General features: G+C 46.7%; 1 protein-coding gene across 3 annotated transcripts in view; it reads left to right on the forward strand.

Annotated features, from left to right (window-relative positions):
* SLC4A5 (solute carrier family 4 member 5) overlaps nucleotides 1–26,543 on the forward strand; it is a 126,921-nt gene that overhangs the window by 42,164 nt on the left and 58,214 nt on the right. For all 3 annotated transcript variants that reach the window (XM_054476232.2, XM_054476233.2, XM_054476234.2), the window contains one exon: nucleotides 14,901–15,030. In XM_054476232.2, coding sequence (XP_054332207.1) covers nucleotides 14,901–15,030 — 130 coding nt within the window. The remainder of the gene's footprint in view (nucleotides 1–14,900; nucleotides 15,031–26,543) is intronic.

Below are 26,543 nucleotides of genomic sequence, written 5' to 3' on the forward strand. Positions count from 1 at the left end.
ATGTCAGAGCCCCTTGGAGAAAATATCTTGCACCTGGAGATGACAGACCCACAGATAAGCATAAATTGGTGGGAGGTGCGTTGATGGAGGTCTGCACAGGAAACTATAGGAGGAGAAACAGGAGCACATAGGCCTAGGTGGTGAGTGGTGGCAGAGGGGGCAGCACAGGCTTCCTGGAGCAGGTGACACCTGTCATGAGTCTTAAATTATAGGTAAAAATTAGCTAGAAAAGGCAGCTGGGAGAATTAAGGAAAAGGAAATTCATACATTTCTCTTTTCTAGCTTTACTGAAGTATAATTGACAAAATTATGTATGTTTAAGGTATAAAACATGATTTGATATACATACACATTGTGAGATGATTACCACAATCAAATTGGTTAACACCTTCATCACCAGTCATAGTTACCTTTTCGCGTGTGTATGGTAAGAACACTTAAGATCTCTCTAAGCAAATTTCAAGTATGCAATACGATATTAACTATAGTCACCATGCAGTACATTAGATCCCTGGAAAACTTTCATCTTTGACCAACATCTCCCCATCTTCCACATCCAACCCCTGGTAAACACTGTTCTGCCCTCTGTTTCTATGAGTTCAGCTTTTTCAGATTCCACATATAAATAGAACATGCAATAGTTCTGGCTTATTTCACGTAGCATCATGCCCTCCACGTTCTTCCATATTGAAACAAATGGCAGAATTTCCTTCTTTTTTTATGGATGAATAATATTCCATTGTATATATTTATATATGCCACATTTTCTTTATCCCTTCATGTGTCAGTGGACATGCAGGTTGTTTCTGTTTTGGCTATTGTGAATAATGCTGCAGTGAACATGGGCACGTGGATATCTTTTCAAGATACTGATTTGGCTTCCTTTGGATGTATACCCAGAGATGGGGTTGTTGGATCATATACTAGTTCTACTTTTTATGTTTTGAGGAACTTCCATGTTATTTTCCATAATGGCTGTACCAATTTACATTGCCACCAACAGTGCACAAGTGTTCCCTTTTCTCCACATTCTTGCCCATACTAGTTATCTTTTGCTTTTTGTAGCCATTCTAACAGGTATGAGATGACATCTCACTATGGTTTTGGTTTTAATTTGCATTTCCCTGATGATTAGTGATGGTAAGCACTTTTTCATGTACCTATTGGCCATTTCTATGTTGTATTAGTCCGTTCTCATGCTGCTAACAAAGACATAACCAAGACTGGATAATTTATAAAGAAAAAGAGGCTTAATGGACTCACAGTTCCACATGGTTGGGGAAGGCTCACAATCATGGCAGAAGGTGAAGGAGGAGCAAAGGCATGTCTTACATGGTGGCACGCAAGAGAGAATGTGCAGGGGAATTGCTCTTTATAAAACCATCAGGTCTCATGAAATTTATTTATTTATTGAGATGGAGTTTCGCTCTTATTGCTCAGGATGGAGTGCAATGGCGCAATCTCAGCTCACTGCAACCTCCGCCTCCCGGGTTCAAGCAATTCTCCTGCCTCAGCCTCCCAGGTATCTGGGATTACATGCATGCGCCACCATGCCCAGCTAATTTTTGTGTTTTTAGTAGAGATGGGGTTTCTCCATGCTGGTCAGGCTGGTCTTGAACTCCCAATCTCAGGTGATCTGCCTTCCTCGGCCTCCCAAAGTGCTGGGATTATAGGCGTAAGCCACTGTGCCTGGCGAGATTTATTCACTATCATGAGAACATGGGAAAAACCCACCCTCATGATTAAATTACCTCCCACCAGGTCCCTCCCATGACACATGGGGATTATGGGAGCTACAATTCAAGATGAGATTTGGGTGGCGACACAGCCAAACCATATCATATGTCTTCTTTAGAAAAACATCTATTCAGATCCTTGGCCTTTTTTTAAGGGTCTCACTGTGTTGCCCAGGCTGGACTTGAACTCCTGGGATCAAGCTATCCTCTTGCCTCAGCCTCCTGAGGCACTGGGACAACAGGCACATGCCACTGTACCTGGCTTCCTTTGCCTATTTAAAAATAGGATTTTTTTCTTTTTGCTATTGAGTTGTATGAGTTCCTTATATATTTTGGGTATTAAGCCCTTATCAGATATATGGCTTGCAAATCGTATCTCCTGTTCTATGGGTTGCCTTTTCATTTTGTCGATTGTTTCCTTTGCCATGCAGAAGCCTTTTCATATGATATTGTTGCACTAGTTTATTTTTGCTTTTGTTACCTGTGCTTTTGGTGCCATATCCAAAAGAAATCACTGCCAAGACCAATGTAAAATAACTTTTCTCCTGTTTTCCTTTAGCACTTTTATGTTTTGGGGTCTTACATTTAAGCCTTTAATCCATTTCAAGTTAATTTTTTGTCAGTGGTATTAGATGGGGTCGAATTTTATTCTTCTGCATGTGGATATCCAGTCTTCTCAACACCATTTATTGAAGAGACTAATCTTTTCACTTTGTGTATTCTTACCACCCTTGTCAGATACTAGTTGACCATGTATGTGTGCATGTTTCTGTGCTTTCTATTATATTCCCTTGGTCCATGTGCCTGTGTTTATGCCAGTACCATACCGTTTAGATTACTATAGCTTTGTAATATAGTTTGAAATCTGGAATTACATCTTCTCAATTAATCCTCACACCAACAGTAAAAGGGAGATATTATTATCCCCATCTTCAGATTGGGAAACTAAGATTCAAAGAGATGTAGCATAATGCAGATATTAATCAGTGAACGTGGGAAATAAAAACAGATCTATTGACTCCAAAGACTGTGCTTGCCCTTTCACTACATTGCTTTCCTTTATAAGATGTCATTTGTCAGTCATCATATTGGACCCAGGCTGATAATGATGTCCTTTCAAGTAGCCAAACTGCCTCATGTTGAAAGGAATAGATAGGTAGGAAATAATAGGCCATAGCAGTTGGTTTATTTATTTTCTCTCTCCCTCCTTACCACACCTTCCCCCAATGTGAATATATTAATAATTTAGGAAGTCAATACTTAGTAGCCAATCAATTTTGACTGAAGCAGAACTCATATGATTAATAGAATCATCAAGCTGTGGTGAAAGTCAGTAGGAGCCAGGGTTTCTACCCTGGGGGGAAAAAATGTGTTTTCTGGCCGTGAAAACCCCTTGAGAGGCCATTAGGAGAAAGAGGATTAGAAGCAGCTTTAGAAATGTGGTTGCACTTCCACTTTTCTAGGCTGCTAATAAGAACTGGAGCCAAGATTTAAGAGAAACAAGGTCAGTCAAGCCCAACCGGGGTGTGTAGACCCTGGAGTCTCAGTATTCTCATCTGGAGAGTGAAAGATTGTTGCAGGGTGACCAGTTGTCTCAGTCTGCCCAGGACTGAGACTTGTCCCAGGATGAGGGAGGGAGGACTTTCAGTGCTAAAACCAGGTCGGTCCTAAGCAAACTGCATGGTTGTTCATGCCAAATTGCTATGAGTTGTTAAATGAGAGATAAATAGATATTAGATACCTCACATGATGCATGGTGCATGGTAGGCACTTAACATATAGTTGGTTCACTTTATACACATTAACCCAATTTAAGAGCACCACGCCCAAATCTTTTTCCTCTACAAGTGGGCATTTGTTTGATTTGGCTGCCCTCATTGGTACTGAGAAGCTGATGAGATCCTTCTGATGGAAGGAGTGTGAAAAGTATTCAAGCCTTCATCTATTTGCCAGGTATTGAGCAACGCTAGGGTCACCAAAAGATCAAAATTACCCTAAGATGAGAAGTAAAGGAGAGAAAGGCTTTCTATTAAGACACTGGAACCTCACAAGTTTCCAAAGCCTTAGGACCAAAGACATGTTTCATGTTGTCTTTCTTTTCTGATAAAGAAGGAGCAAGGGTTAGGATAGAAAATGTCTCTAAAACATCTCCTGCACTAAGGAGTCCCTGAGGCAGGCCACGTTTCAAACATAGGAGCAAAGACAATTGGCTTTCTTTTTTTTTTTTTTTTTTTTGAGACAGAGTCTTGCTCCGTCACCCAAGCTGGAGTGCAGTGGCACAATCTCGGCTCACTACAACCTCTGCTCTGGGTTCAAGCAATTCTCCTGCCACAGCCTCCCGAGTAGCTGGGATTACAGGCATGTGCCACCACACCTAGCTATTTTTTTTTTTTTTTCTGTATTTTTGGTAGAGACGGGTTTCACCATGTTGGCCAGGCTTGTTTCAAACTCCTGACCTCAAGTGACTCAAGTGATCCACCTGCCTCAGCCTCCCAAAGTGCTAGGATTACAGACGTGAGCCACAGTGCCTGGCTGACAATTGGCTTTCTTTTAAGGTTTGAAACTTTAAAATGGGGGTGGCTTCCTCACCTTTGTCTATTTAATTTGGATCTTGAAGGGAGTGGTGAAGAGGGGAGAAGTGAGAAAAGAGAAAAGGAGGAAGAAAAAGGAGAAAGGATAAAGATCATTCTAGACTTTTTATGCTCCCCCCAACCCTGGGGCTGGGGAAGGAAGGCAAATTAAAATTACCTCAAGGAAGTCTGTTTCTATACCACTCTCTTCTTGCCCTTTAACACCTTAAAACCAAGATCTCCCCGAATTTTCTACATATACAGCATTCCCTCCCTAGCCAAGAGGGCTGTTCTCCTAAAAAACAAAAACAAAAACAAAATTCAAGCAAAAAACCCTACCAGGAGAGAATCTTGAGTTAGTGACCTTAAGACCTTAAGGGGAAATGGGTTGAGAGCCTGAATTTGCAAGTGAACCAATGAAAATCCTAATATAAAGTTTTTATAACCTTATTCCATATGGTTAACTAAAATAGACTCCAGCCTCCTCGCCACATTCTAGAGTTGGCCCACACCTTTGCTTAAATGTCTGTGAATTTCCAAAGGCTTCTAGTCTCAGTGTTGCCCTGGCTCCAAGTCCCTGCTTGGTGGACTCAGTCTCACTGTGCTTCACCTTTGGCATCTGTTCTCTGCTTTCACCTCCAGGAAAGCCCAGGTATGGAGTTCTGCCCTGCTGTGATTTCCTCAAAATTGGTCATTTAAGGCATATAGGTGAGCAGCAGGCTTTGTTGAAGGTTCAGAACCATGGAGGGGGTTTACTTTGCAGAGATACTCAAGTTTTTCTTTTGTTTTTTTGTTTTTTGTTTTTGAGAAGGAGTCTCCCTCTATTGCCCAGGCTGGAGTGCAGTGGTATGATCTCTGCTCAGTGCAACCTCTGCCTCCCAGATTCAAGCAATTCTCTTGCCTCTACCTCCCGAGTAGCCGAGACTACAGGCAACCGCCACCACGCCCGGCTAATTTTTGTATTTTTATTAGAGGTGGGGTTTCACCATGTTGGCCAGGCTGGTCTTGAACTCCTGACCTCAAATGATCCACCCACTTCGGCCTCCCAAAGTGCTGGAATTATAGGCATGAGCCACTGCACCTGGCCGAGATACTCAATTTTTAAAATGAGATATTAGATATCCCTGTTCTTAAAAATCCTGTGGCCACTGAAGATTTCCCCTTGGCCACCTTCCTCTGTAGTTTCACCTTCCTACCATATTTTTGGCAACTCCCACCCCCCCATCACTGCCCTCCTGAGTCTCCTCATATCTCCTTGCTTCTCAGTTTCTGAGCCCCCTCTCCTCAGCGCCCCCTCTCCAACACACACGCACTCACTCCACTCACTTTACCTGTCATATGATTTACCTCGGTCTCTCCCACCTTAGCTCAGAGCCCATTTTCACCCAACTGGACTCATAATGTGTTGAACTAAACACAAAGACTAAACACATAATGTGTTGAACTAAACACAAAGACTAAACACATAATGTGTTGAACTAAACACAACTAAACACAAAGACATCTCTCAGTCTAGCCCTTATGCAGCATAAAAGAACTGAAAGAGGGCCAGGCATGGTGGCTCACACCTGTAATCCCAGCACTTCAGGAGGCTGAGGCAGGCGGATCACTTGAGGCCAGGAGTTTGAGACCAGTCTGGCCAACATGGCGAACACAGTTTCTACTAAAAATATAAAAATTAGCTGGGCGTGGTGGCAGATGCCTGTAATCCCAGGTACTCAGGAAGCTGAGGCACAAGAATCGCTTGAACACTGGAGGCGGGGGTTGTAGTGAGCTGAGATTGCGTCACTGCACCCCAGACTGGGTGACAGAGCGAGACTGTGTCTCAAAACAGAAAAAAAAGTCCAAAAAACTGAGAGGCCTTTAAATTTTCTTCTCTCCTTTCTCCCTCCCCACTGGCCTCTGTCAGATGAAAGAAGTGGGATCAAGATTCAACTTCCTACTGATATAATTAGGCTCCATACCCCTCTTGGCTTGGAAGGAAAAAGCAGAGCAACTGTTTAGTTTGGTTTTAAATGACAGCTTCTTCATTATACTGCATTTATATCTACCAAAACAGAACAATAAGGACAACATGCAAATTGAAGACTCTTGGTGACATTTGTAAATCTTAAATCATGAGTAATAATTGCCTTTTATCCTTTTGGCTTTCCAGAAACATCTGACTCTCCTTCCCTTGTGCGCCAATGAGATGGATGTCGTTGTTCTCTTTTTGCTGTTGGGTCTTATAAATGCTCGGGGCCTTTCTGATTTCACACTGAGGTTGTTGCCCTTCTCAGGCCTGGTAGGTCCAGAGTAGTGTAGGGGACTCAGATGGGAAAGACGGAGGGATCTCTTACCTGAATTTCTCAGCTAGCCTTGACTGAGTCTCCCCTGACCCCCAACATACTTAGACCTTCTCCAGCCTTGGCTCCATCCACAAGCACTTTTGGGGGGTTGGCCATGCACATGCCAGGCTCTGCCAGCCCCTCTGACCCAGCTGAGCTTCCTCCCTTATCCAAGGTCACAGAGTGTTTCCTTTACCTCTCTTTCTTTCTTTAGGCCTGCCCTGCCCTTTTTTACTCCCCGCTCTTTTACTTTTCACATGACTAGGCTTAATCTAACTATTCTTATGACAGTGACTCAACTTCTTTTATAACCTTTACACTTATGGTTTTCAAGAAGGTACTCAGAAAAAAATCTCCACACTCTAGAATTTCATACAAAGGGGACTCATGATTAAGAAGGTAATTTTATCACAATGCCAGAAACCTATTTGAACTGGCTTGGGGAAGGAGAGAGATAAGGGGTGTGGGGAGAGATTGTTTATATTACAAGAGCAAAGAAGTTTCTCACAGTCCCAAAGCAAAACGAAGAGCCGGGCTCAAGTGGGTGAGCGCAATGCCTTCTCAGCCCCCTCTCTGGGTGTACACAGCCCTTTCCCACAGCTTCGCCTCTAGGCTGCTTCCTTTCTTTGCAGCCCAGCCCTTTCTGCCTCTTCCATTTACCAGCTCTGTCTCCCAGAAACCATTAGGAAAGGCCCAGCTAACTCAGAGACCCAATTCAAAATTCACAGGCTTGAGATGGGTGTCCAATGAACCATTCCTGCTCCAATTCATTGTGGCCAGGAGCATGGGTCACATGTCACACAAACACTGCTGCCCAGGGTCATCCTTATGGGTGGTGGGGGGACATGGGCTGGGCAGACATCCCAAAGCCACCCACCCCAGGAAGGATTCCCGTGAACACAGCAAGTCAGCAGATTCTCTCTTCTTCCTCTCTCAGAGGGCACACTTGGAGTTTGTATACAGCCTTCTAGAAAAAGAGCGTTATTGCCCATGAAACTAGGACTCAGGGCCTCCAAGACCTACTTCACACAGTTGGCAAGAATGGTTTTGGCTCCTTTGGGTTCTCTCTCCCACTCCCCAGTAGTCAGTGGCCTGGAGTCACCCGAATCCCCCAATCCCTGCCCCCTCTGCTTCACCCTCAGCTCCATTTCCTTGTTCTTGGCTCCTCTCTTGCTGAGGCCAGCCTCAGCAAATACACTCCCGAGTGTCAGGCAGTCAAATCCATTCACCCAGCAAATATGCATTGAGTACACATGCTGTGTGAACCCATGTCAGGGGCCAACAGTGCGATGTGAACAAGATAGGCCCTGACCTTACAAAGCTGACCGTGTAGCCACCCATCAGGGAGCCGATGAGAGAGAGAATATCTGAAAAGACTTGCCTAGAGCTGAGGACCCCAGGATCGTGTCCTGATGTTGACTTCCAGATGGCCATAATGGCTCCCAGATCTTTACTAAGAGTTGAAGTCCATACTGCTTGCTAGTTTGCAGGCCACTAGATCATTTTGTGCTAAGTCAGTCCCCACCCAGTAAAAGCATGATTCTTTGTGTGGCTTTAGTGTGCCTCCTGAAGCAGTCCCCACGGAGGTTATGTTTCTCCCAGCAACTGCTGTTAGAATTCATTCCTGTAGTTGGGCTGGCACTTTGTGACTCTTGCTGTTAGCTATAGAACAGAGGGGCTATTACCTGTGGCATTTCTCATTATGTGGATTAACTTCTGACGTGCTGCACACATGTGGGATCCGCAGGGCATTAGAGAAACCCTGACCCAGTGGCCCAGCATGTGGTGAGCTAAACCTTCTGTGGGCAGAAGGGAGGGGCAGAGATAGCGTAGGGGCCTGGGATGGAGGGCCAGAGGTAGCATGGGAGGAGCATGGAGTCTAGAAGCTGAGAAGGATTGGGCCCTTGGAATGTTTAGAGGGAACAGGCTGGTGACTGGTAGTAACAGAGGAAGCATCTCACCTGCTGGCGTCAACAATAATAGCAATATCACCTATTGAGCGACTGGTGTACACGAGTGCTGTGCCAGCCAGTCACATTACATGTATTATCTCACTGAATCCTCGCCACAGTCCAGTGAGGGGGGCGTAATTATTACCACTTCATAGATGCGGAAACTAAGGCTCAGTGGGAACTTGATGCCTTGCCAGTATCCTACTGCTAGTAATAGCAGAGTCCGGAGTTGAGCCCAGGTCTGGGCTCTTAAAATACCACATGAATAAAGAGGATCTTTTTGGGATCCTTGGCCATCTTTTTTTGGATATTGAGGCCACCCACAGGGCCTGACTTGGTGTGGCCTGCTGTGGCCACTCAGAAGGAGCTGGGTCAACCTCAGCCACAGTGCAGTGGAAGCTGCAGAGCCTGGGACCCTCAGGCAGGGCCTGGTGTCCTCTGCTTCTGTTTTCTCAGCTTTAAAATGGGCATACTTATGGCCAGGTGTGATGGCTCACACCTGTAATCCCAACACTATGGGATGCTGAGGCGGGAGTATTGTCTGACCACAGGAGTTCGAAACCAGCCTTGCAAAACATAGCGAGACCCTGTCTCTAAAAATAAAAAAATAAAATGGGCATACTTGATCCTCGAGCCTCAGGTCTGAAAATGTCACCAGTGGAGCCAGCCTCAATGGGGCTGTGTAGGGGGAGGATGTCAGATGTCTGCTCTCCCCCAGGCTCTGCTAACCTGTGTTGGGGCCTAGGGGGCCTATGGGGTAAACTGGGTCTTGGTTTTCTCATCCGTGAAATGAAGGGTTTGGACTTGACCATCACTAAGCTCCCTCCCAGCTCTAAGACTTAGTGAATTCAGGGTTTGTAACTCCCTGGAGCAGCCACCACTCAGTGACCTCTAATCAACCTTGGCACATTCTAAGTACTCAGTAAGCACTTGTTAAACCAAACCCAGGAGATTAGGAGTTTCTCAGAGAGCAAAATAATTCCCCAGTGGAGTTTACCTCACACTCTGAAGTGACCAGCTTCCACTGTCCGTGGGCTCTCAGAAAACACCGCCGAGTGGTGACACTTGGCACTTTGCCTGAGAGGTGGAGGAACAGGAAGAGTATCAGGAGTTTGGATTTAAAGTTGGGGAGGAAAGAAACCAGCTACATAGCACATTATCGAAGCACTGCTTGGTCAGTGTGAGACCCCACAGCAAACACTCCCCTCCAGCAACCCCACTCCACCCTTGGGGCTGTGCGGTGGAGAGGAAGGGCCCTGCTAGGTTTCTCTCTAGCCAGCTCATCTGCCACCAAGGCTCCTAAGGAGGCCCCGGGGAATCTCACAGCAAATCCTACCCCTGCCTTTATAAAGGGGCCTGCAGAGAGGAGCCTGGGCTCTCCTAGAGACCCCAGGCACATGGGAAGCACTCATGGGGAAGCGGGTAAAGGGACAGTTTTGCCAGTCCTCTCACAGGTCCTCAGCTGCCACCACCCCTGCTGCTGTGGAGGCCCGACTTCCTGCTTGAGGTTCTGCTGCAGCCACTGAGCCTTTCTTTCTCCAGTGCACCTGAGATTTCTCTCTCACTTTCTCACTTCTCTCTCTCTCTTGCTCACTTCTCTCTCACTCACTTCTCTGTCTCTCTCTCTGTCTCTCTCTCTCTCTCAGATCTTTAATTAACTCAGTGTGGCTTTTCTCTCTCAAACAGTTTTGCATAATCTTTCTCACACTTAACACTTACCACATCTATATTCTCTCTACATATAGCCTCTCTCTCCACCTCCCCAGTCCTTCACACATTCCTTTTCTCTCTCTCTTTTTCTCTCCCCAAACCCCCCTTCTTCTCTCCCCACACCTCCCCTGGTGCTTAACTGGAAACAAAAGTGAGTTTGTTGTGTGAAGAAGAGGACCTGTGGAAGTAGCAGCCAGGGAGGCAGCAGCGGAAGCAGGCTGGGGCCAGAGGCAGCATCAACAGCCAGGGACCCCAGCGCTCAGCTGTTCCAGGGAGCAGGTAATGCCCCAGGCAGGACTGGTTTGCATCCTGCTCTCTGCCTGTCTCCTCTCTCCAGGTCCCTTCCATTTATTTGCCTTCTTGTCTGGCCTTGAAGGGGAAAGGGGATTCCAGACTTATGGAATGGCAGGCACAGGGGCCCAAGGAGTGGCATGCCCTCCTCTTCAGGGATGTGGTCTGCTGTGGCTGGGGTCGGGGTGGCTGGGTGAGAGACATGCTAGAACCTAGAAGGGCAGGTTAGGGCTAGATTATGAGGGATGGTTTGAGCCATGTCACTGACCCCTAGGCTTTAGGCAATAGAGAGACATTGAAAGTTTTTCAACTGGTGAATAACATAATCAAATCTACATTTTATTTTATTTTATATTTTATTTTCTTTTTCATGCCATCCTCCAAGGTACATCAAATCTACATTTTAAAAGAGTAATTATTGATTTCTGATCCCAGGGAGAATTGGTGTGGCCCCTCAGAATCAAGCAGTCACAGTTTTCTCAATTTGAAGAAAAAATAAGGTTATTTTCTCAATTGTTGGTTTTTTGTCTATAAAATTTCTTTAAACTTTAAACATTTGGTGTCTGCTAGCAAGTGCCAGCAATCAATAAGACAATGGAAAGGATGTAAGTTAAAAGTAATAGGCTGGGTCCAGTGGCTCATACCTTTAATCCTGGCACTTTAGGAGGCTGAAGCAGGTGGATTTCTTGAGCTCAGGAGTTCGAGACCAGCCTGGGCAACATGATGAAACCTCGTCTCTACAGAAAATACAAAAATTAGCCAGGCATGGTGACATGAGCTAGTACTCCCAGCTACTCTGGAGGCTGAAGTGGGAGGATCACTTGAACCCAGGTGGTGGAGGTTGCAGTGAGCCAAGATTGTGCCACTGCACTCCAGCCTAAGCAAAAGAGTGAGACTCTGTCTCAAAAAAAAAAGTAATAGAAAAATTCAGAAATTTAAAATTCATTTAAATACATGAGTCCATTGAGTTCTGTAGATAATAGTGTGTTCTGCTAGTAAAATGATTTCTAACTCATACGTATAGTGTTTTATAGTGCTATTCAAAGAGAACCATGACTCCCAGGAGCCCATTGTGTGAACATGTTTGAAATGTTTTAAAAGCACACTCTACTGCTACATAGGGAATGGGATTAAATGGGACAACCAGAGGCAATGGCAACAGTAGGTGGCTATTGCAGTGATAGGAGCAGATGATGAGAGCCAGAGCCAAGATGGTGGCAATGGGTGGGGAAAAAAGGAGAGAGCCAAAAAATGTTTATGAAGCAAATGAAAGACGTTAGTGTCCAGTTGGACATGGATTGTGAAAAAGAAGGAGCTTCAGGAATGAGTCCAGCATTGTCTAGATGGGTAGGTGGCTAGAGGTGCTATGAATCAAAACAGAGGAGAGCAGTGCTGGGTTGATGGAAGAAGGGATGCAGAGCTGTTTTGAATATGTTGAGGGTGACTTGAGAAGGCTGCCGAGCTCCCAGAAGGAGCAGTCCAATTGTCGGTTGGAATGTTCAATACACATGGGTGTCTTGCCTGGACACAAGGGCGACCTCATTTATAAAATGACACCACAAATAACATGAGCTAGCCCAGAAGGAGTGTGGAGAGAGAAGAGAGAACAAGATGAAGCAGAATCCTGGGGAAGATCAAGATTTAAGTGTTAGCCAGGCAAGAGGAACTAGGGAAAGATATTGAGAGAGAATCTTCAAAGAGGGAAAATATCAAGAAACTGCCATGTTATAAGAGCCATAAGTCATATTTCAGTTCAGAGGGGCAATCATCACCTCTGAAGTTCCAGAGAGATAAGCCAGACCATAGCTTCTCAATGCTGTTGGTTTGATTGATTTTACTAGCTTATTGGTTTGACAATTAAAATAACAAGAGGGATCTGAGGGCAGGGGTTGTGAATTTAGGTGCATGGCAATAAATGAGATTAATGGGACACCAGTAAGAAGTAGTGGGGACTGTGGCAAACTAAAAAGCATATGTTTACCTAAGAAGGCACCATCATCAACTCTCATGGATTGTTGCCAAGCAGGAACGTGGGCACAGTGATCAGAACATCTGACTTTTCAAGAAAAGTCAGAGATCTGGATTTCTATATGAAGTCTTACAATTCTTTATCTTAGCAATACTTTCAAAAAATTTCATACTCTGCGAGGCCTGAATTAAACACACCTTTGAACTGTCAGTTTGAAACCTCTGCCTTTGTCAATGTCCTTAGCGTGGTGGAGGCTGAGCCAGTGGCAGCAGGCCGGGAACTAATTGGACAAGGAGGAGATGGAGACCATGAGCACAGACCACTACTTTAGGAAGTATGGGTAAAAGAAAGAAGAAGGCAGGGTCAGGGAGGGTGTCTTGGGTAGGAAGAGCTGTTTCTAGGTTGAGAGAAAGAGGGTGGCGAGAGGGAAGTTGAAGATCCAGGTGAAGAAAGACTAGCTGATGAAATAAGCATCTGAAAGAGTTGAGGGGGATGGAAGAAAGGATGTTGATGGATTTCGTGCCTGGAGGCCTTTATTCTCTTGATGAAGTGGGGTAGGAGTTGAATCAAGAAGCTTGAAGGGAGGAGCAAAGGTTAGGGACAGCCTCGAAGGACACAGGAAGGGCGCTGACAAGGATGCTTGGAAGGTTGCTGCACTTGAGACTTGCTGAGGGGAAACCCTTACAGTGGGGCTCATGGGCCTGGGTGTGGGTGTTGGTGGTGAGGGGCTAAGCAGCTGTTACCTTCCAAGCCCTGTGTCAGGCATTTCATTCTCTTACCTGTTGTATTCCTCCCAGCAGTCCTGCTCACTCAACTGAGTTCACTTGTGAATAAGCGGCAGCCCCGAGACTCACACCCTTGTCTAGCTGGATTGGGATTCTATTTGATTCCACCACACTACCACTCCGTGCTGCCATCCCCACCCCAGCCACCTGCCACCCCAAGCCCTTAGACACACCTGCAGAGGAGACTGGGCCAGTGAATTCTTGTTTGGGCATTGCCTGGCTGGTTTGATTGGGAAGTCAAGGGGAAAGAATGGAGGATGTAATGAAGAAAAGAGTAGAGGTCCATGAAGAAATAAGTGAGGACAGAAGGGAATGATGAACTGAGGAAACAGGCTGGAGGAAGGGAAGACCTGATGAGGCTTAGGAGACAGTGAACAAGAGATTGCATCGGGGCAGGGCAGTGGGGTTCCTGAAAATTTCAATATGAGTGTGAAGATGAGGGGAAGGGAGGTGAGGTAAGGATGACCCCAGGGTGTCTAGCCTGTGCAGTGGGGTGGGCAGGGATGCCTTTAGTCATGGCATTGGTCACCACTTTGACATCATGCCATCTCTCTGTCCCTTGCTCACGTGCTGAACCACACTCACCAGCACGTTTCCACCACAGGGTGTCTGGAACATGCAGAGCACTCTTCCTCCAGATCTGCAGAGTGGCTCGTTCTCATTTTTCAAGTCACAGCTTCAGTGTCCCCTCCTCAGAGAGTCCTTTTGTGACCATGCTATCTACTGTAGCTCCCTTGGTCATTTTGTTTATTTTAGACAACTTATCATTGAAATGGTCATTTATGGATTTGTTGACTTGTTTATTCTCTGTCTCTGTCACTAGAGCACATGCTCAAGAGAGCAAGGACACATAGGTCTTCTTCATAGCTTTATTTGGCACATAGTAGGTATTCACTGGAGAGTGAGAGAGAGAGAGAGAGATGAAGAAAAGGAAGGAAGGAAGGAAAAGAAAGAAAAAGAAAGAACACAGGTGAAGTGTGTTTGGGAGAGAAATGTTGAGTTTTGAGATGCCTGGGAGACACCCAGGAAGTGACTTCCAATGGGCAGTTGGAAAGCAGGCTGGGGCCTCAGGAAATGGACTGCCACCTTGCCCAGGAAGAAAGTGGGCCCACATGGTACAAGGGTGTGCAAGCTGTCTTGCATGGCTGACTGCCTTTTCAAGACCAGTGTTGGGAGTTGGCTTGTTTGGGGCTCGGTGGGAAGAAGAACCCCTCAGGTGGTAAGCTGAAGTTGGGTCAGAGTGCTTCTCACTTCTCTCTTCAGTTCTGGTTCTTGCTGCTGCTCTGGCTTCGACCATTTCCCATCATTCTTCACTGCCAGCTATAAGACCCTGGATCTGAATGCAGACTAAATCTTTTCATCTCTTTTATCTTAAAGAGTATCTCGCCCACCTCTGATTCCTGGTTATAGGAGTCCAGCTTCACCCAGGAGCTGGACTTAGTTTTACAGAATTAGAAAATACTTTTCCCTTGTGCTTGCCTCCTACTCCATTTCTGTTGGCCTTGTGGTCCTCCTGCCTTCCGTGGGACACTCAGCAGACCTGTTGCCCCTCTTTTGCAGGGTCCCCAGCTGCTGAGCAGCTCCAGGACATCCTGGGGGAGGAAGATGAGGCTCCCAACCCCACCCTCTTCACAGAGATGGACACTCTGCAGCATGACGGAGACCAGATGGAGTGGAAGGAGTCAGCCAGGTGAGGCGGGGCCCCACGAGGGAGGTGGGCACTTCAGTCTCGCACAGCCTGGGCTTGCCTGACCCTCCTGGTGGGAAGTGGCACCTTGTACCTTGAGAGCTTCCTGGTCCACAAAGACCCTCCCAGCTGCCTTCCTTGGTGTCCAGAACTAAGGAGCAAACAGAACCTTATGACTTCCTCTTCATCCTCAAATAAATTAAAGTTCAAGTGGGAAGATAGAACAGTTACCCATGAAACTCTGAGAGTAATACAAGGGCATATACCATTGTCCCTCCATATCCACAGGGCACTGGTTCCAGGACCCCCTGCTGATGCCAAAATCCGCATATATTCAAGTCTCCCAGTTGGCCCTGTGGAACTACCTATATGAAACATTGGCCCATATATGCAGGTTTTGCATCCCATGAGTACTGTATTTTTGACCCCATTTGGTTGAAGAAAACCTGTGTATAAGTGGGCCCATGCAGTTCAAAATCCATGTTGTTCAGGGGTCAGCTGCATTCTTGTCATTGTTGTTGTTTTTCCAGAGACAGGGTCTCATTATGTCACCCAGGCTTCAGTGCAGTAGGGTAATCATAGCTTACTGCACGCAGGCTCAAATGCCTGGGCTCGAGCGATCCTCCTGCTTCAGCCTCCCAAGTAGCTGGTACTTCAGGCACATGCCACTGCATCCAGCTAATTATTTTTATTTTTTGTAGCGATAAGGTCTCATTTTTTTACCCAGGATGTTCTTTAATATAAAATGGTTCAAGGTAAATGCTGTAAAAAGGAAAGTAACAAGCAGGCTGGGGTAGACAGTGAGGGCTTCCTGGAGGAAGGAGAAGGTGTGCCAGGCACGTCAAGTCTGAATGGTGGGAAAAATCCAGATGGAGAGGGCTATCTGGCAGAGTTTGGGGCTGCAGAGTTGGAGCCATGGAGAAAAGCATGGGGAGCAGAGAGCACTCCATATATACGGAGAGCAGAAGCTGGAGGGGAGCCGCATGGAGAAGTCACAGGAGCCAAGGGAGGGGCAGGGTAAGAGTGGTTGGCACTGCTCATCTCCCCAGTGCCTGGGACAAAGGGGCCTTGGGACTTAACTGGACTGTTCAGCAGTGCCCAATGCTCCCAAGAGCCCGAGGGGAAGGAAGGCTATGGTAAGAGGCAACAGGAGGGACCTTCGGACAGGAAGACAGACTGCCGATGTTTCTCCACCTTCTTTACATGATGCCACTCTGCGCCCAGGAGAAGAATTTAATTTGATTTAAATCAACTTTATTAAATTAATATTTAATTTCTTTCATTAGAAATAAGGAATAAGGGCTAGGCACAGTGGCTCATGCCTGTAATGCCAACACTTTGAGAGGCCAAGACAGGCAGATTGCTTGAGCCCAGGAGTTGAAGACCAGCCTGGACAACATAGGAAGACCTCGTCTCTACAAAAAATAAAAATAAAAATAGAAAATTAGCTAGGCGTGGTGGCACACACCTGTAGTCTCAGCTACTTGAAAAGATGAGGTGGGAGATCACCTGAGCCAGGGGAAGTTGAGGCTGCAGTGAGCCATGATTGTGCCATTGCACTCCAACCTGGGCAACAGAGTGAGACTCTGTCTCAAAAAAAGAAAAAAAAAAAGGAATAAGATTTGTCAGGTTGAGTGTAGCTGTAGAGTGCCACAAACCATTGTAATATCTAAAATATTTTCACTCCTCCAAGAACCAGTTTTTGCCCCCTTGGGGGCAATTATGCCCAAGTTGAGAGTGCATAGACTCAACTGTGCCCAGGTTTGTCTCTGCATGGGGGCCACCATGACACCCAGAGCCTGACAGCTGCCCCCAACCACGGCCTGGGCTCTTCCCTCGCTCATCTCCCTCACTAGCCTGGGTAGTTGCTGTGCAGAGCCAGAAGGCACAGGTTTGGACACCCCCAGGTTTTCCCCACTCCACATACCATGTATCTGGAAGAAAGGCCACTGGGTGGACTAGCAAATAAATCCCTGCGGGCGTCAGAGAGGAACAAATCCCCAGCTCCACACATGGGCCCGGTCCCTGTGTGGAAGCCAATGAATCTCTTACTATGATCCCATTCTTTGAACACTTTCTGTGCTGATCGATTCACAGGCTTGTCTCCTGCAAGTTGCACAGTGACCCTGAGTAGGTAGAACTTTCATTATCCCTCTTTTATAGATAGGAAACTGAAGTGAAGGGGAGCAAGTAGCTCACCAGGGGTCAGAGCATGTAGGTGGCTGAATATGGATTCCAGTCCAGGCCTGTCTGACTCCCCACTTGAGGGATAATGGACTTTGTCTTCCCTTCCTCATTTTCTCAGCTCTTTCTCTTTCTGTCTCTAACTTCCAGTGACTGTTTTGACTTCCAGGGAAGGACATAGGTCTGGAAGCAATTCTGTTGGGGTCAGAGATACATGGGGAGAGCTGCAGAGCCCAGGATGCCTATCCAAGATTGACAGGGAAGGCGGACATTTCAAATGACCAGGACCCACCCTGGGCTATTATGTCTTAACACCTCTGAGGGGCCAGGGCCTGAAGCCACGGCCTGCACTGAACGAGGGCCTCTCCTGCCCAGAGTGAGCAAATAGTGAGGAGGAAGTCTGGGCAGAGCCTTCTCAGAGGCCCAGGAAGGGGAAGGTGCCTTCTCCACACCCTGGACAGGGTCTTCATCCAGAAGCCCTAGCCATGGTTGCCAGGACCAGACCCTCCACGAGGGCCTATCACACACACCCATGGAGCCCTTGCCAAGAAGGCCTTATGGCCCCCAGAGACCTGACTATCACCAAAGGCAAACCACACTGTCTCTATTCTCTCGGAGTGTGGATTCACAAAGCCCTCTGCACTCCAGGCCCAGTGAAGGAACCAAGAAACTATAGATGAGGATGTTTCTAGAAGGGGGCTTCTCCTAAAACATAAAGGGGTCTGGCAGTTACCATCTGTAAAGTGGTAGGTTTCCCCGCAAAGCAAGCTTTCTGAAGACAGCATCTGAGGAGGTCCTGGAAGAAAGGCCATCAGGACCTCAGGATAACCTGGCTCCAACCAGCAGTGAAAAGAAAGCGATGACTAGAAGTTAAAGTGGTCGAACCCAATTCTAGGCAGATCCCAAAGAGGAGTAGCTTGAAGGCCAGTTTGGGGACAGGAAAATGTGGGAGGAGAGTAGCTTTCTCGACTTCTGCTCCACCCTTTTCTACTCTCTACAGCTAACCCCATCTGGTTTCCAGATAACTGTCCAAGGTATGACCAGCAAGCCCCTAGTGAAGTCAGAAGGGTTTGACTATCGGCCAAGAAGCCCACCATGGGCCTGAACAGTTTTGCTGGGCCCTCCTCCAGGCAAACTACAAGGTTAGAGGTGCTTGGGTCAGAGCTGTTTGAGGCCTGTCACCCCCACAAAAAAATAGCAGTTTCTTCAGTTGACAGGCCAGTGGAGCCACTCAGGGAAGCTAGAGATCTCAGATGTTTCGAGAATCTAAGAATCAGCAAATCATAATGGGTTCTGGGCCTTCTTAGAGTAACAGGAGAAAATGATGGGGAGTAGGGGACAGCCCCTCACACAGACACTCAGGCTCCAAGAGGGTTATGGTCCACAATACCCATGTCAAAGAGAATCGGGGAGGGGACCCTTTAATAAAAGTATTTAATTTGCTGCAGGGAGTGTTTGCTTTATTGAGTTAGGAGATTAACAGAGTGAAAATCTCAAATCCGCAAGGAATTTTCCCTGGCGGTGCTTTGTCGGGAGTTATTAGTTTGGGGGATGTTTCAGGCCCTTGGAGGAGTCACTCCTGGAGGGATTTAAATGGCTTTTTGAGCTCTGCTGAGCCTTGCGCCATGCACATAATGGGGACTGTGTGTGCAGCGTCATTTCTAATGTGATCAATGCTGGTAGGTCAGGCTGTTAATAAGATAGATTTTTATTAACTCTGTCTCTAGCATTCCCATGAGGGAAATGCAGCTGGCTGTTTGCTGATAATGACCTTGCCTGAAGGGAGGGCTGGATCAGATTGGGTGGGGGCGACCACCTGACTGTGAGCAAACTATTTACCCAGAATTCCATCCTCTCTCATGCCCACCTCTGCCTGACTGCAAGTGGAGGGCTGGGAAGGAGAATGACCTGGGTTGGAACCCACCCAAGTGTGGAGGGCCCTTTGGGGTTACTCAGAAATAACCAGAGCTTAGCGCCTCCCAAGAGCTGTGAAAGCAAATTCCAAATCCAAGCTGCTTCTGGTCTCAACTCAGAGCAGACCACAAACACGAACTTGCCAGAAGATTCTTATGAGACACATGCTCTTAGAACATTCCTGCAGTGACCAGGAAGGGCACCAGAAGTGGGTCAGTTGTTGGGTCAAACCAGATCAGTATGTTTTCAAAAGCCCTGAATGGTTCTATGCACATAGGCAGGGATGCTCTCACTCCATACAGGATGGAGAAAGCTGAACTTTCTGTGTCAACCCTGAAATCACCCTCATTAAGATCCTGTATAGTCCAGGCACAGTGGCTCATGCCTGTAATCCCAGCACTTTGGGAGGCTGAAGCAGGTGAATCACCTGAGGTCGGGAGTTCAAGACCAACCTGGCCAATATGGTGAAACCCTATCTCTACTGAAAATACAAAAAAATTAGCCAGGCATGATGGTGGGCACCTGTAATCCCAGCTACTCAGGAGGCTGAGGCAGGAGAATTGCTTGAACCTGGGAGGCGGAGGTTGCAGGGAGCCAAGATCGTGCCATTGCACTCCAGCCTGGGCAACAAGAGTGAAACTCTGTCTCAAAAAAAAAAGTCCTGTATAATGCCCTTAACATCATTTCCCATCTTAGTGTGGGGCAGTAGGCATCCCCAGCCGTCTGGTCTCACCACCCATCTGGAATCAACCTTCCAGTGGAACCAGAGCTGCCCACTCAATTTAAAGGAGAGTAGGATGCTGAGCTCCCAGTGCAGAAATCAACAAACTTGGTTCATTCAGTCAATTAATATTTATTATCTGCAAGCCCTGAGCCTGCTACAGATATGAAAATGGAACATGGCAGATGCTGCCCCTGCTCTCTTGGGCTCTCAGTCTAATTAGACACAGAGGCAAATAAGGGGGCATTTGATAATGGGGGCACTGTGAAAGCAGAGCATAGGGGCATCTAATCCAGGCAGGAGAGGTCCAGGAAGGCTTCTAAGAGGAAGAGATGTTCACATTGAGACCTGAAGGATGGGTCAGAGTTAGCCAGGAGAGGGTAGGGAAGGGGAAAGAGGCCTCTGGAATAGGGCAAACAGACACATAGAAGAACAGGCACAGGTTCCCTGTGGCTGGACTGTAGAATAAGAGGCAGGGAATGGCAGGGCTGATGATGCAGATTCTATGCCAGCCATGTTGTAGTGTTGGAACTTGGTGCTGAGAGCTTCAGAGGACCACTGAAGGGTTCTAGGTGGGAAAAGGACAGAATCATGCATATCCTTAAGAGAGATCATCTCACTTTAGTGTGGAGAATGGATAAAAGGGAGCAAGACTTGGCCAGTTAAGAGGCTGGTCCAAGGGAGAGATGCTGGCAGTAGGGATAGAGAGAAGGGATAGATTGAGACAAAATTTAAAAGGTAGAATTGACAGGACTTGATAACAGATGGCACGTAGGGACAGATAGTCAGGGAGACACCCAGAATTCCAACCTGAGCTGGTGAGTACCTCATGGTAGCAGCTTAGAAAACACAAATGTAGTAAAGTTTTATTATATTGGGTATTTTTAAATTTTGTTTTGGGGGCAGTTGATAATGAGTTCCATTTTGGACAGGTTCTATTTGAGGAAACTCCAAGTGGAGGTGTCCAGAGGTCATCATGTGGCCACCGTGTCTGGAGTTCAGTAGAGAAGCATAAATTTGTGAGACATCAGCATCTAGGTGGAAATCAAGCCCACAGAAAAGGATAAGGTTGCCCCTGAGGTCTGTGAAGTGAGAAGAGAGCCCAGAACAGAGTCCCCAGGAACTTCAGTATTTGCAGGATGGGCAGAGGAAGAGGAACCCACAAAAGAGACTGAGAAGGGGCAACCAGGAGGTTAGGAGGGGAATGGAAGGAGGGCTTTGTCCTGGAAATCAAGGGCTGAGAGACATTCAAGATGAAGGGAGGAGATAACAAGTACCGCAAGAACTGAAGCGCATCCACAGGATGGACCCGCTCCCGCAGGGTGGACCCGCTCCCGCAGTCTGAGGAAGGGTAGGGCAGAAGCCAGAGGGCAGTAAGTTGAGAAGAGTTAAAACTAAAAAGCTGGGCTCACTTGACAGTTCTTCCAAGATGCTTGTCCATGAAGGGCAGGAGTGAAGGAAGCCTCTTAAGGGGAACATGGGCCAAGGGAGATCCTTTTGTTTTTGAGGGTCAGCGAAGTCTGAGCATATTGTAGGCTTATAAGAAGGGTCCAGGGAAAAGAGAGTGATTTAAAGGGAAAAGAAGCTGAGGGAGGCTGCTGGATGGAGCAAGGTGGCCCTGGGCACAGGTGGAGGGGCTCTTAGCAGGGAGTTGAGGGAATTCCAGGCCGGTCTCTGGTTTGAGGAGACAGGTGGGGTGGAAAAGCGACTGTAGGAGCTGCGGATGGCTGGTATACATGAGCCAGGTAAGCAGCTGCAGGCTAGCAGCCATCGCTCTCTTGTTTTATTGCAGTGGAGTCACGCATGGAGATTTATGGTCAGATGAAGATTTTTAAGGTTGTTTGACTTTCACCTTCTGCTGATCTAGTGTTCTGAATAATTATACTCTTTGTCATTATCAAGCTGCTTTTATGTCCAGTATCTAATTTGGTCTTTCCCTCTCTCTACGCTAGTCCAACACTGATACTTGAGGCTTATGTTGGTGAAGTAGGAAAAAGGGATTTTTATATGAATCAGAACCTGGATCAAGCCCCAGGTAAAAGGTTCCCTGAAGTCTCAGAGACCCTGGGTTCCATCCAGTGCTCTCACAGCTGGCAGTGTAACACAGAATGAGGGCTATGCTAGGGGCTTTCATCTCTCAGGGACTTAGGATAACTTACAGTTATCCCAGGGTGGAGCTGCAAAAGAGACCTTCAAAGTCCTGCAATCAGACAGGGGAAGCACAAGTCCACACCCATGGGGACAGCCAGGCAGTGACACAAGGCCATCACGCGGTTGACCCAGGATAGTACAATCAGATTAGTTGGCCAGTGAGTGAGATTGGAAGGCTAATTAAGTGAGGAGAGATGGGAGGGACTGGAGCACTCAGGGAGCTCTTCCCAGATAGGGCACAACTGGCTGGCAGCTCCTCAGAACCCTTGGAGGTGGTCTGAAGGAGCAAACACCTCCCCCAACCAAAGTCATCCCTGGATAGCTCACTCAGTTGCAGCTGTCAGAAGGGGAATAACCCCACCATCAGACCACCTTCATGTCAAACCCCTACTTGATTTACCTATTCATATATATTTTTATATATCCAAATATATATTTAAACTTTTTATTATGAAAAATTTCAAACACAAAAAGTAGAGAGAATGGTCCCCATCACCCAGCTTCATCAAAGATTCATATTTTTCTATCTCCACCACTTTTTTTGTTTGCTTTTAGGGATTTTTTGTTGTTGTTTGCTTTTGCTGGGGTATTTTAAAGGCAATCCTGAATGTTGTAAACATTTCAGTACACATCTTTGTGAATTAGACTTCATTGTAACCACAATGCCGTTATATCTCCTAATAAAATTGAGAAACATTCCTTATTATAATTGGTTATCTAGTCTAGATTCAGTTTCTCTTACTGTCTCAAAAATATCTTATTTCTGTTGGTTTATACAACCTAGAATCAAAACAAGGTCTACACGTTGATTTTGGTGGTTATCTCTCCTGTCTTGTTAGGATCACAGCCATCAGACTCCAGAGATGCCAAAGGAAGAGTCCTGCCTAAAAACCCTTTGGCAACAGTACTTTTTTTTTTTATTTTTCATTTTTTGAGACGGAGTCTCGCTCTGTCACCCACGCTGGAGTGCAATGGCACAATCTCAGCTCACTGCAACCTCCGCCTCCTGGGTTCAAGTGATTCTCCTGCCTCAGCCTCCCGAGTAGCTGGGATTTCAGGCACCTGCCATCATGCCTGACTAGTTTTTGCATTTTTAGTAGAGATACAGTCTCACCATATTGCCAGGCTGGTCTCAAACTTCTGGCCTCAGGTGATCCACCTGCCTCAGCCTCCCAAAGTGCTGGGATTATAGGCATGAGCCACTGCTCCTGGCCGGCAGCAGTACTTTATATGAGAGTCAAGAGCCCCCACCCAGCATCTCCATCTCTGGCTCCCACAGCCTAATCTTGAGTGAGCTGTCGGGGACTGTTTGCGATGCCCAAGGGGAGAGAAATGCCACTGTCATCATCAGGAGGTTTGGGGCTACAAGTAACAGAAGCCCACTCAGGCTAACTCATACAAATGGAGGGAGCATCACTGGGACACTGGGGTGACTTCATAGTCCCCAGGGGCATGATCTCTCAAGGGCTGGGCCTGGGAAGTTGGCCTGTCCTCTTTCTCTCTGCTTCTGTTCTCTGCTTCTCTCAGGACATCTTCTTTACTCTTCTGCAACCAGCTTCTTCTGCTTGTCCCTGCCTTTGGCCAATCCTCAGCTTCCATGTTCACATACACCCTACTCAAGGGACCATCCCACAGCAATTCCAAATTCTTCATGTAGAATCTGATCTGTCCAACTTTGATTGCCCTATCACTGGGACCCAGATCAGAGGTGTGAGGAGGTATGGAGAGGACTCGCTGTATCCTAGAGAGCACATCCCCATGGAAGACAGGCGGAGCAGACACCCCAAATATGTCTTTCATACATCTGTAGTAATGAAGATATGCACTTAATGTAAGCAATCCTTTGGCCACGGTTCTGCCTGTAATACCAACCAGAACTTTCAGAATTCTTCAAGTTGCCTATGAGAGTATAGGTGGTGCAATTTTACAAACTCATCCTCCTCTTGAAGGAGAGAGAGACCACACCCCATCTCTGTCCATGGAGATCTGCTGATGTAACTGCAGCACTACATCAATCCCTAGAGCAGTGGAAAGGTGGAAGCTCTAACTTCTGAGTCTAGGAGAGCTTTGGAGAGGCTGTTTTATCCACACCTTTCTTCTTTCATTCCAAAAATAGTTGAGGGGATGTTGTGTTAGGTCCTGCGGGAGAATTAAAATGAGTAAAATATGAATCTGTTCTTAAAGTGCTTATGATCTAGTACAGGTATCAGCAAACATGTTCAGTTAATGGCCAGACAGAAAATATTTTAGGCTTTTTGTGCACAGATGATCTCCTCCACTGCCCTTTTATTTCCCCTCCTCTCTTCCCTCCTCTTCTTCTCTTTTTCTCTCCTTCTCTCCTTTCTCTCTTCTGCCTACTCTTTCTCCTTCTTTACAATGCTTTAAATATATAAAAACCATGCTTAGCTAGCTGGCCATACAAAAACAGGCTGTGGGGTGCTTGGAGCCCATGAGACATGATATTTCAACCCCAATCTGGTATAAAGCAGGCATGTGCTCATATACACAGATAACTAAAACCCAGGGTGGTATGTGCAAAGTGGTGAGAACAGGCTCTAGAATCTAAAGACATGCCTTCAAACCCTGTCTCTTATAAGCTGCATGACCTTGGGCAGGCTCCTTATCCTCTAAGGGTCTCAGTCTCCTCACCTGTACAATGAACTAGTCACAGACCTACCTCGTGAGATAGATTTAAGGATTAAATGAGATAATACCTGTTAAGTGCTTAGCATAGTGCCTGGCACATAGAAAGCCCTCAGTAAGCTTTAGCCGTTGTCGTGATTAGGAATGTTATGTGATAAATGATAAAAAGTGTGATGGGAGCCAGAGGAAAGAGAGGTCTCCTCAACGTTGGCCCTTGGGAAGGCATTGTCTTGGGAGAGGTGGCTTTTGAACTTGGCCCAGAATAGCAGAGGTGGAAGAGAGCGCCTAGGTGAGGAGAGGGCCTCTCCTGAGAGGCAGTGAAGGGAGGTACCAGCAGACTCTGAGGGAGGCAGACAACTGCGTAGATGACAGTCCCATGGGGCAATTACAGGGACTTCCTGGATACGCAGACAAGTGTCCCTCAGAGAGGTTTTGGCTCCAGAAGCCTCTCCCTGAAGAAGCCCATTCAGAATTTTTCAGTAACTTTGTCTGATGGCATTCACTTAGCTGTGGGCTCCCCTTCAACCCTGAATGAGGACATGGTGTGCAGGAGGATGGACCCTTCACCAAATGCATGAGCTTGGGAACAGAGGCCACCCCCATTCCATTCACCACAGCTCCCTGGAATGCCACACCTCTGCCCCATCACCACCAGCTGTGCCACTGCAGTTCATCACTGTCTGGGAATGAGTGGTTCTCCTGTAATGCCCAAACTGTACTGCATCACCAAAGGCCCTCAGCGGAGGTTCCTAGGCCACCAAAAGGAAAGACTTTCATTCAAAGGGCATCAGTCAGCCATGGGAGGAAGTAGGGTTCATTACAGAACAATCTAAGACAGAAGGCCCTATCTATCTGATCCCAGTTCCAGACATATCTCATGTGTAGAGATGAAAGATCATCCTGAGTCTATTAAACACTGGAATCACTTAACTAATGATTAACTCATTCTGATTCTATATTCAGCAACTTTTTGGTGATAATTTGGCTTACCCTGTATATCTGCCCATAAGGAGAGAATGCAAAGACTGGAGGATGAGCATAACAAACCCGTATAATGATTGTAAATCTCATTGTAAATTAAATAAATTGGCCTTCAGGTTTATACATCAGCCTTTGTGATCTTGGTTAGCATTAGACAGTGTCACTGGACCTAATCATCTTTGGGACACTAAAAAGATAAAATTTCTGAGCCTGGACTGGGGTGGGTGCCCCAAGAGGCCTGTGAGGCTTTTCTGGTGCTCATCAGCCCCTTCTGGTAGCTTCTGAACTTCTCCATATGTGTGCTGACCCTTGACCCATGCCTGCCCACTCAGTCTTTTATACTTTATAATCTTTCAGATTTACTTCCAAGTTTGGTTTATTAACATATACATGGTATGCAAAGTCATAATCAGTTGTAGAAACAACTTGTTGTACTATCTCACATACATATTTTCATGCATGTGATTTTATGTAGCATGAATTGGCCAAATAAATTGTAAGAATGGGCCAGAATTTGCTTAGGTGTTTCTCCCATTTGTTTGAGACGGAGTCTTGCTCTGTTGCCCAGGCTAGAGTGCGGTGGCACCATCTCAGCTCACTGCAACTTCCGCCTCCTGGGCTCAAGTGATTCTCCTGCCTCAGCCACCTTGAGCAGGCTCCTTATCCTCTAAGGGTCTCAGTCTCCTCACCTGTACAATGAGAATAGTCACAGACCTACCTCGTGAGATAGATTTAAGGATTAGATGAGATAATACATGTTAAGTGCTTAGCATAGTGCTTGGCTGGGAGTAGCTGCGATTACAGGCTTGCACAACCATGCCCGGCTAATCTTTGTTTTTTTAGTAGAGACAGGGTTTTGCCATGTTGGCCAGGCTGGTCTCAAAACTCCTGACCTCAAGGGATCTGCCTGCCTTGGCCTCCC

This window comes from Pongo pygmaeus, chromosome 12 (genome assembly GCF_028885625.2).
Source record: "Pongo pygmaeus isolate AG05252 chromosome 12, NHGRI_mPonPyg2-v2.0_pri, whole genome shotgun sequence".
In the NCBI taxonomy this organism is placed as follows: Eukaryota; Metazoa; Chordata; class Mammalia; order Primates; family Hominidae; genus Pongo; species Pongo pygmaeus.